Here is a 10,301-nt window from a genome sequence, read left to right on the forward strand (position 1 = left end):
GACACCTAGGAGTCATCTATTTGGGGTGCAGATGCTGTTTTGACAAGGAAGTGAAACACTTAATTTGTGGCATAGCCTTTTGGGGAAAGGAAGACCCTGGGGAAACAAGGTAAAAGGCACAATTATTCACTTCTACTTCACAAATTTCATTGTTTTCATATTATATTTGGATGTAGAAGGATCTCTACAGCAGAGAAGGCATCCACCCAGTTAAAACATGGTGCTATGAATTATGTGGATGGGCATAAAACATGAAGTGGAAGAGATAAGCAGTACTTTGCAGGAAGAGGTGAGAAGAGCATGACACAAGGGACATTGGTCCCCAGCCAAGCTCTACAGAAATAGAGCTCTGCCTTCTGCAAATGTGGTCCAGGAAGTTATAGACAGCAGCGAGGACAAATGGCCCCTGAGCATCTCAAACTGAGACAGAGATGTATGAGTGGTGACCCGGTGACCTTGACGACATCTGAGTCATCCTGCACCCCCCCAGTTCTCTCTCTCCCCTCTCCATCTCTCCCTCCCTTCTCTCTTTTCCTTCCTTTCTTCTCTGTGTTTCTTCCATTTCTTCTCTCTCTCTCTCTCTCTCTCTCTCTCTCCTTCTTTCCCTCCTTCCTTCTTCCTTCCTATGGTACAGTTGGAGTCTCTGGACCAGTTTCAACCAACCAACCACAAGAGAAGATCAACATCCAGGTCAACAGTGACAGACTTCACATAAAAACCCAACAAACAGATTTCACAGTGGGGTGGAGGCTCAGGGGGCTGTGGTTTGGATGCCAGGAGGCTCAGGTGAGGACATGCACGTGCAGCCCTGTGAAGACCATTCTATCAAGTCAGGCTCCTTGAAGTGATGGCCAGTGGGTTATCTTGGCTATTCCATTCCTTCATGGTCCTTTCCTCACTTTTTCACACATACCTCTCCATAATTTCCTCCTCAGACCTGGGGGCTCTAGGGAAGCTGCGAAGGGCTCGTTGAGATTTCAAGTTTGTGAGTTTATTTTCTGTGCCCTGTCTCCTCTTGCTGAATATATTTAGGAGTTGGCTGAGAAGTTGATATGTTCATTTGATTCATGTTAAACTCCATGGCCTGTGAGTCTTGTGTTTTAATCTGTTACAAATGGACTTTGTATTGTGCAATAAATATAACTCTGTATGAATTGAATTTCTTTGTAAAGATTCGTATTTGAAAGATTTATCTAATATTTGTTATTTTAGTTAGCAGATAACAAAAGTCACCAAGAGGAGCTTATGTTTGGCATTTTTATTCATGGGCTTTTCCTAAATAGGAAACACTGGCCTCTGGTTTTTCAGTATGAAAGAGAAGGATGTTAGAATTGTTTGTGGTGTGCGCGCGCGTGTGCATGTAGTGTGTGTGTGTGTGTGTATTGGGGGGTAGCCATGGCTGTTCATATTAAGATAAACTTTCCAAATGTATTTCGCTAGTGATTGGACGGCTAAAAAGATCAGCTTTATTTATCTCTAAGAAAAAAAAAATGGTTATCACAAGTATCTTGTCCGACAGCCTGACAGCAGAGCACTTCACCCTACCCAGGCCCTGCTTTCCCCACACACACGCAGTCTGAGAGGCAGGCAACTCGGATCCGACCACCTGCTGCCCCAGCTTCCTGCCAGAGTGAGATTCCTGTAGCCAAGTAGTGAGGGATCTGGTCTGCCCGTCCAATTAGTTAAACAAACGGAAGAGGCTTTGCTGACAAAGTGGTGACAAATGCTCCTATGATAATCATGGAACAGTGTTTTCACATCACACCAACTGGACATATTTAATCCTGCACCAGGTGTGCCATTAAAACAATGCAGGGAGTCAAACGGGCACAGAGGCATGGTGGAGTAGACTTGGATCAGAAGACAAAGTCTGGAAGCATGGAGTCTGCCCTGGCTGGATGGATCCAGCAGCCAGGACAGAGGGTGCACTGTAGCCCAGTCCCGCTGAATGTCCCTGTCCCCTTGGACAAAGCCCAGCCCCAGTTGAGGTACCCTGGAGTCAGTGTCACTCCAGGTAGGTAACGATGCAGAACTGGGGCAGGCAGGGTACTTTGGTTAAGTGACTCTTTGAGAAGGGAAATGGCTCCGTTTAATGACCGTGGATTCAGGTTCTGCCATGTATTTTGAGTTGTTACAAAATGTATTAAAACAAGTTGGCAACAAAAGCATTTCAGAGTTTATTAGGTTAGGCATGTGACATAAAACACAAAGGACAACAAGCAGGCTACTTGTGGAGGCAGACCTGAGATGCCCCTCAGTTTCTCAGAGTTCTGAGGCCGACGCAGCGGCCAAGCCTGTCCTCCCAGCCCTGACAAAGAGTCGAGCCTGCGACAGAAAGAAGCCCTGGAGAGAAATCCCACAATGGCCGAATTAGTGGAACACATTCCAAATGCACAGATTTGAAGAGACTTACATTCTCATCTAGCAATTGTGCAGTGATGACGGACATTTACAATTCCATCAAGTATCACAGAACCAGGCCTGGTGAATGACCTAATGCAGGCTTCAGCCAAATACGCAAAAAGAACCCAGCCCAGAATAGCAGGCAAAATCTGCAGAAAGGAAACGCTTGCCCCCTTCAGATGAGAGGAACAATGTGAGAAAGAAATTCCACAGTTTCTTCCTAAAATAGACAGGCATGATCGCCAAGAACAAGTCAAAACATGATTCTTTTTTTTTTTTTTTAAGCACTTCAGCAAGTATTAGTTTCAGGAATCTGAAGCAGAATATGGTATTTGAACACAGAATACGTGGAGAATTTTGATCATCTTCCTCTTCTTCTTCTTTTTTTTTTTTTTTTTTTTGGTTGACAAATGCCACAAAGTACAGAGACATAAGCAGTAGGTTTTACAGCCAGACAGGGACAGATGTTTTCAGGGATCATATCTCAGATTCCTTAGTTAAATCTATTGTTTAAGGTGATGGAAATATGGAGAGGACATTACACCATTTTGTGGCTGCTAGAAAGCCATGCTTTCCTGTTTTCCTGATTCAGACAATGGAGAAACTAAGGAGAAAAATAATAGGAAAAGGCTGTCCTATATTTGCTTTAAAAAACTGCACTATTTTGAATGTAGTACTTTTTTGGGGTCAAATCTCATCTCTGTTCTCTTAATTTTCACAAAAATATTTGTGGTAAGGAGAGTTGAAATAAAATTAGCTAATGATCACAACCATATTCTCTGGAGGTCGTTCAGTGACAAAACTCCAGGTCCCATCAGGATTGCTCAAACAGGGGCTCCTGATTGGGATATTAAAATTGCACCACACATGTGTGTGTTTCAGGGAGAAAGATGCACTTCCAACTTAGTTCCTCCTGTACTGTGTACACAAACACCCACATACACACTTAACTTTTTATTCTACCTTTTTGCCTAATCATGGGGAGGATGTTAGCTTGAATCTCTCCTGTCCTTAAGACAAAACCCACTTGAGTCACCCACTTTATGCTGCTGGTAAAATACCATGCGGATATGTGGCACCAGATGTCACGACTGTGATAATCAGGCAGGTAGGTGAACCAAAGGGACATGGGCGAGGCCGCTTTTGCCTCAAGCCCACAATGCTGAGCAGTGGCGGGTGTACCCTACAAAAGACCCCACCAGGTCCACCACTTCCAAGGCATTTTCAAATAAGTGCTTCACCTTTGCACTTTTACACTCCTCAGATTCCAGGGTGGGGCCTGTCCTGCATCATGTATGCAAATGAACAGGAAAAAAGATCAGTGATCATCCCCGAAATTCAGAAAGGAGCATAGTGGGCTGTGTATTGTAGGAGGCATCCTCCCCTTAAATTATCTGCGTTGGGAGATGGAGAGAGAGGAGAGGATGGGTTTGTTCTGAATATAGTTTTTCCAAGAGCATTATTGAACTATGGGAAATTCTATTTGGACAAAAATCTCTGTTGACTTTGCACTTGTTGCCAAGTCGGAGATGCCTCCCTTTGTCCATTGTCCCTGCTGTTCTGCTGCCTGGAAGCCAGGGGATAGAACAGCACCTGGTCTGCCCCTGCCCAGCCCAGGGACGCAGGGAGGAGTCTGTGCGTGCCAGAGCCTACCTCTACCATATTCCATCCCCCCCACTTCTCACTGTGTCACGGCAGAGCCGCCTGGGGAACATCTGGATAAAAGGACAGCTTGCCACGGCCAGTGGGTGCCTATCTCCCCAGACAAGGATTCACATCCTCAGAGAATGACAGAGATATCAAGACAGTGGTATCAAATGGGACAAGAATATTTGTTTGAGGCCAGTGGTTTTCATCAGGTTCACTGCCTGGGGTCATCCAATTCCAGGATCTTGGTCACTGGTCAGAGTGGCTGGGAGAAAAAGTAGGGCTCATTAGTTCAGGAAGGGGCAGATTCTAGGCAAAGCCTAGAATAGGAATGTCTCCTTCCTCTAATGATAAGATAGAATGGTAAAAGCCTGGAGGTAAAGCTTTTGAATCTGCATTTATTTCGTGTAAGTACAGCTACTATCAGCAATGTATCTAGCCAACTCTTTAAGATCATCTGAACCGTGGCCGGGTTCGTTTCCACACAATTGACGGCCACTGGTCCCGTGGCCAGTGGACACAGCCTTTGTCTCCCTGGGTGTTAAACTTCAATATATCAACGGAAATCCAAATAATACTGGATGTCCTTAAAAAGCAAAAGTTCCAGATACCTTGCTAAGTCCTCCACAACCTTCACCTTTCCCTATGCCCACTCCTTCAGTTACCAATTTTCTTGGGAAAACAAAACGAAACAAAACAAACAGAAGCAAATCCTAAAATATAGCATCTGCATTTCAAAATTAGCTGAAGGGTATTTACTGAGGGCTGGGCCCCTGGCCACTCTTCCTGCCCCAGGTGCCCGCCTCTAGGACGGATGTGTTTCTAAGGCAAAACCAGAAACAATAGGGCACCTTGGTTCTGAGAGGCAGACTTTGGAATCCCTAGAAGGAAATACATTCCTGTTCTGTTCTGCACGATGACAGCAACAAGCCTGCAGATGACCGGAGACCGGAGTGCCAGGCAGGCAGTTTGTAACAGCTCCGACCATTGGTGAATCCCTGCACTGTTTCCCAGTGACCCAGGCAAAGCTATGTGGGGAGAAAGTACTCTCCACCACTACATAGGGAGGGGAAAGTTTCGCAAGTGAGCTTTTAAAAATAAATTAAAATTGCTTTGAATGGTTTTTGTGGTTGCAAAAGATTTGAGCTATTCTCTTACCCCCTCCCACCTCCCCTGCTTTTTTAAGAATTAGAGAAAGATGTGACATTTTTCAAGCCAAACGGTGACAAAGTCCAGCCTTCTCGTTCCCTGACTTGAAAGCTACAGCCACGAGTCAGGATCATGTTCTCAGGAAGCAACACCAGCTGCAAGCTATGTTAAAATACCTTATGATGCCAGCTTTCAAAACTCAGCATCTCGTCCCCCTCACACAGCCTTAAAAATCAGAATGAGAGATTTCTCAGGGCTTCGTCCACCTATGATCAGAGCATTTAAATAGTGGCACGCAGGGAAGGCAGGTGGCATAGGAGGTGTCTCAGGGCTGCACTGGCTCAGAGATAAGGTGTCTCCAGCTTTTTTTTCTTTGTGTGCATTCATCTCATCAATAGTAAGTATGTGTTAATGCAAGTGCATTTAGGTGGATTGATTCAAATATTTGTGAAACAAACCCAAGGCTTCTCCTCAAGCTCTTTGGAGTACTTACTTTCAAAATCACTCTCAACTCACTTCATACCTCTCCCACACTTTCCAGGTTTCACTTGCAAATAAACCCAAGACAATTAGAGACATTAAGAACTAGGAAATGCGATTTCTAAACTTTCAGCATTCTTACTACCTAAGCAGTTCAGTATACTCTGGTCATTCTGCAGGATTCCAAGTATATCAAGTTCAGCAGGGCTTATGATGGGAAAATGCATGAATGCAAACAGAAAGAAATGTTTCCAGTCCTTAACAACAACAAAAAAGCTTCTTATATAATTAAACAATTGATTTAGTCTCTGTTCTACTAAGAGGAACAAATAATTTCAATCTTAATTAGCATTAGCAGACCACCTTTTCTTCTTAGATGATTCCAGTGAGCAGAGAAGTCGTTCAAAAGGAGACCCCTTAGCACCTGACGTGTAAGCCCCTGATCCACAATCAGTGGGAAAAATGAAACCAGTCACGTTGGAATTTGAAAAGGGAAAGTGAGTGAGAATTGTTAATATCCACAAAATTCCTGAAATGACATCGCATCCCATCCCATTGCTTCCACTTCAGGAATACCACACACACACACGTAGAAAATACCTGTATATTCCAAGTGGTCAGGCTTTTAAGAATGTTTACAACTGCTTGCTAAGATTCCGGTCCAGTCTTTTGGAAGGACGTGGATCCCACCCCCCTTCCGATGCAATGCGTAAAGATTGGTGATGGCCAACAGTCTGTGTCTCTGGGGACCTCTCCCCTCCAGCCTCCGAGTCAGCAGTCTGTTCCTGGCGTTGGACTATGGAAAACAACCAGGACAGCATTGGGAGCTTCTGGACCCGCCATGCGCGTCTTTGCCCTGGGAGAGACCCCCACGCTCCTTGCCCCAGGCAGGCCCAGCGCCCTTAGTGGGCGTGTCTGGCTGCCAGCCTGGACGTGGCCTGCTCCGTGTGGCGCTCTTTGCGCGCCTGCGCTGCCCCCGCCCCCGCCCGCCCGCCCGCCCCGCCTGGGGGACCTGGGGCCTCCTTTACCTGTACTGATTCTCCAAGGCCCTGCCCTCAGCTCGCTCAGGAGCCCAGGAGTAGCTGTCGGCCGTGTTCTGGGGCTTTTTCTCCTTCTCCTCGTGCTTCTTTGCTCGCCGCTTTCGGTAGACCAGCAGCCCTAGCGCCAGAGCCAGTAAGAGGAGGATGGCCACCACAGTGCCCAGGATGTAGAACAGCAGCAGCTTCTGTCCGTCCGTGCCCTCATCGCCGTGTCTGGCCGTGAAATCCTCGTCAGTATTCTCCCCGCGGCCAGTGGTGGCCCTGGGGTGACGGGTGCTTGGCTCCATCCGGGCGCCAGGGGGCCCACTGGGCGCCTGCACGTCCAGTGCGGCCAGGGTGACGGGGTAGTTGGGGGCGAGGGAGGGTCCTTCGGTGGCCACTGCCTCCGCGGAGGCGCCCTCAGGGGCCCCGGTGGGGCTGGCCACGGGGGCAGAAACCACAACTTCCCCTGCCCTGCCTCCCGCACCCCGCCCCGGGGGGGGCCCAGGGCTAGCCACGGGGGCCGGGGCCGTGGGGCCCGGCGCGCACGAGACCCCGTCGGGACCCAGCTCCCAGCCCGGCAGGCAGCCGCAGCGGAAGGAGCCCTCCGTGTTGAGGCACAAGCTGTCGCAAAGGCCGCGCCCGGGGTCTGCGCACTCGTCCAAGTCCTGGCACTGGGCGCCGTCTTCCCCGGCCGGGACGTAGCCCTCCGCGCAGGAGCAGTGGAAGGAGCCGGCCGTGTTGGTGCAGTCCTGGGCGCACGGCGAGCGGCCCGGCGCGCACTCGTCCACGTCCCGGCAGGCCCCCTCTCCGGGGCCGCCCAGCTCGTAGCCCACCCAGCACTCGCAGCGGAAGCCCCCGGGGACGTTGACACACTCCTGGGGGCAGGGGGAGGCCTGGCACTCGTCCACGTCCACGCAGTCCCGCTGGCTCGCGTCCAGCTGGTAGCCCTGGGGGCAGCGACACGCAAAGCTCTCCCAGTGGGGTTCGGGCACGCAGGTGGCCATCCCCGAGCACGGGCCGGAGCTGCAAGGGTTCCGGGACTCGCAGGTCACCAAGTCGTCCAGCAGCCTGAACCCCGGCCCGCAGCCGCAGCGGAAGGAGCCGTCGCCTCCCTCGAGGCAAACCTGCTGGCAGCCCCCATGATTGAAGCTGCAGCCCGACCCAGGGCTGACGCACAGCGGCCCGGAGCTGCCCCAGTCGAACACACCGGGGGCCTTCTCCCTGCACAGGAAGTGCTGCTCCTGACCCTGGTCGCCGTCCCCGCAAGCCACGGTAGCCACGGAGGCGAAGGGCACGACCTCCAGGGAGGAGCTGGTGGCCTGGAACGGCGTAGTGTAGTTGATCCGGCCCGGGCCCCCCAGAGCCAGAGGCTGGCACATGCCCTTGAAACTGAACTTGCACACGAAGCCCTCGATGTTGCTTACGGGGATGCTGGGGCTCCCGCAAGGGCCCTCGGACCACTTGGGGAGGCTGCCGGCCTGGGGCTGCGGAGACAGGGGCAGCTGCAGGGACACACAGCGCCGGGAGGTGCACGAGTTCCTGACCTCCTTGTGCCAGTTGGTGAAGAGCGTGTCCTCGCCGCCGCCCACCCAGCTGAAGCCCTTCAGCGGCAGTCTGGGGTCCAGGCACTTGCCCTTCTCGCGCTGGAGCCCGATCCAGAACTTGCGGTTCCTTGCTTCCAGGCCGGCCTCTGACTGCAGGAGTTGGGCCAGGGCCCGCTGGACGTGCCAGGCCTCCGCCTCAGTCCTCACCGTGGCCAGGTTGCCCCCGTTCCTGCTGCAGTGAAGCTGGGCCTCGGCTGCGCTCAGCTTGCCCGCGTGGGCCGTGTAGCAGGCACTCCCCGCGCACACCACGGCCGCCCTGCGAGCACCCGCCGCCGGCCCCAGCTGGCCCAGGAGCAGCAGCACCAGCAGTAGCGCAGCAGAGGTGGCCATCACCTCCCGTGTTCCCCTGGGCAGGAGGCCAGTGGCCCTGCCCCGACAGCAGCAGGCGCAGCTGAGCTCCGAGGAGCACTGAGGTCTCAGCCCCCGCAGCTCTGCTATGGGCCACGAAGACTGAGAAGACTGAGGGCTTTTCACATCCCCCTGATCCAAGGCGCATCCTGTACTGCTGTACTTCTTATTTCTTACCGGATACCGGGGCTTCCTGCGCTGACTCCTGTGGCCTTCATCACGCTTTTGTTGTTCATAGGGGAGGTGAGGCGGCTGCGCAGGGTCCCTGGCTAATGGCTGGGGAAATAACAGCAGCTTGGGGGGCGGGGGTGGAGGCAGGGGGCTCCAGGCCAGAGACACCCGCTGCTTTATTCGGCTCCCTTGTCTTTCCCCTCTGCAGGAGCAACTGAAATGGCATGCTACCGAGTGACTGGAGGCTTTCGGAACTTGACTAGGAACTTGAAAAAGCTCACTTAGTAACCCACAGTAAAATTCCACTTTGGTTTGCAAACAACCAGAAGAGGAAAAAAAAAAAAATCTCAGACTTGAGGCCACGGATGGTTATAATTTTCAGCCTTTTTTAGAAGCAAACTGGATTTTTCTTCTGCCTATCTCATGTTCCCTTTGGTTTTGGAAGTCTTTTTTCTTTTATCCCCCCATCGTGAACTTTAAATAGATGGGCAGTTTTTAAATAGGGACTGCCCGTGGGAATGACTGAACATCTAACACAATGCCAAGCTCCTAAAGAATGTTAAGCCAAAAGGGATGAAGTTTGGTAGATTTCAGGGTTTCACAGTGCAAATATTGTATTGTGAGGTGGAAGGGTCACAAAAAGCATCAGAAAGAAAAGAGGAAAATGTTTCTGGCCTCATGGCCCTGGACTTGCATTCCTGCCTCCCTGGCTCAGGGTTTCCAGGAAGGACCAGAGTTCTGAGAATCTCCGCTGCAACCGGGAGGCCCCTTCCGCTCAGCAGCTCATCAAAAGCACTTGAAGCAGACGGCGCTTTTCCTGCATTCGCAGATGTGTTACTCACCCGGGCTGGCTTTGGTTGGGGCACTTCTCTGGGCTGACAGTGAGAACCTAGTTGAACAGAGGGAACACTCAGGTGGAGAATGGCAGGGGGCTGCCAAGGGGCTATGAGCATGGCATCAGTGTCTGCTACTGATGCCATCCAAAGAGATTTGAGTTAGAGTGTCATGGGGGTTACAAACTCCCTGGCTTTGAGCCTCTCCAAGGCATGAGGTGTCTCAGACTCTAGTTGGAGACCCTTCAGAGGTATCCCTTTTGTTCTTCTTATTTTAATAAGATATTTGAGACACTCCAGGAATCATCTCTCAGAACCCATAGGATCCTCCTGTGCTCTTTAGTGCCGTCTATCCACCCACTCATATTTCCAGCCAGCTAGCCAGCCAGCCAGCCATCCACTCATCTATCCATTTACCCACCCATCTATCCACCTGCTCACCTATCTATCCATCCATCCATCAAGCTAGTCAGCCAGCCAGTCAACCAACCAGCCAGGCAATGTTATTTAAGTCCCTACCATGCACTGGATTAGGCACTGGAATTAAAGGCAGGAACTCCTGCCTTCGTGACCCTTGAAGTCTGAGTGGTTGAATTTGAACATGTTGGACAGTTGTAGCTATGATGGCTACCACAGGGAGAAGT

At 50.9% G+C, this 10,301-nt stretch overlaps 1 protein-coding gene across 1 annotated transcript; it reads right to left on the reverse strand.

Annotated features, from left to right (window-relative positions):
- Positions 1-2,153: 2,153 nt before the first annotated feature.
- On the reverse strand, positions 2,154-9,097 carry CD93 (CD93 molecule). Its single transcript, XM_055305057.1, has 2 exons — positions 6,708-9,097; positions 2,154-6,475 (listed from the first exon to the last, which is right to left on the reverse strand). Exons 1-2 carry the CDS (start codon positions 8,633-8,635, stop codon positions 6,451-6,453), a joined length of 1,953 nt encoding a protein of 650 aa, XP_055161032.1. The 5' UTR covers positions 8,636-9,097; the 3' UTR covers positions 2,154-6,450.
- Between the last annotated feature and the right edge of the window lie 1,204 nt (positions 9,098-10,301).

The sequence above is a fragment of the Nyctereutes procyonoides genome, unplaced genomic scaffold (assembly GCF_905146905.1).
Source record: "Nyctereutes procyonoides isolate TBG_1078 unplaced genomic scaffold, NYPRO_anot_genome, whole genome shotgun sequence".
In the NCBI taxonomy this organism is placed as follows: domain Eukaryota; kingdom Metazoa; phylum Chordata; class Mammalia; order Carnivora; family Canidae; genus Nyctereutes; species Nyctereutes procyonoides.

Excerpts from the sequence above, each read along its gene's own strand:
- CD93 (XM_055305057.1), bottom strand. The coding sequence starts at position 8,635 with ATGGCCACCTCTGCTGCGCTACTGCTGGTGCTGCTGCTCCTGGGCCAG. Across the intron at positions 6,476-6,707 it reads GCCTTGGAGAATCAGTACAG|TCCAACGCCAGGAACAGACT; the intron begins GTAAAGGAGGCC and ends TGTTTTCCATAG.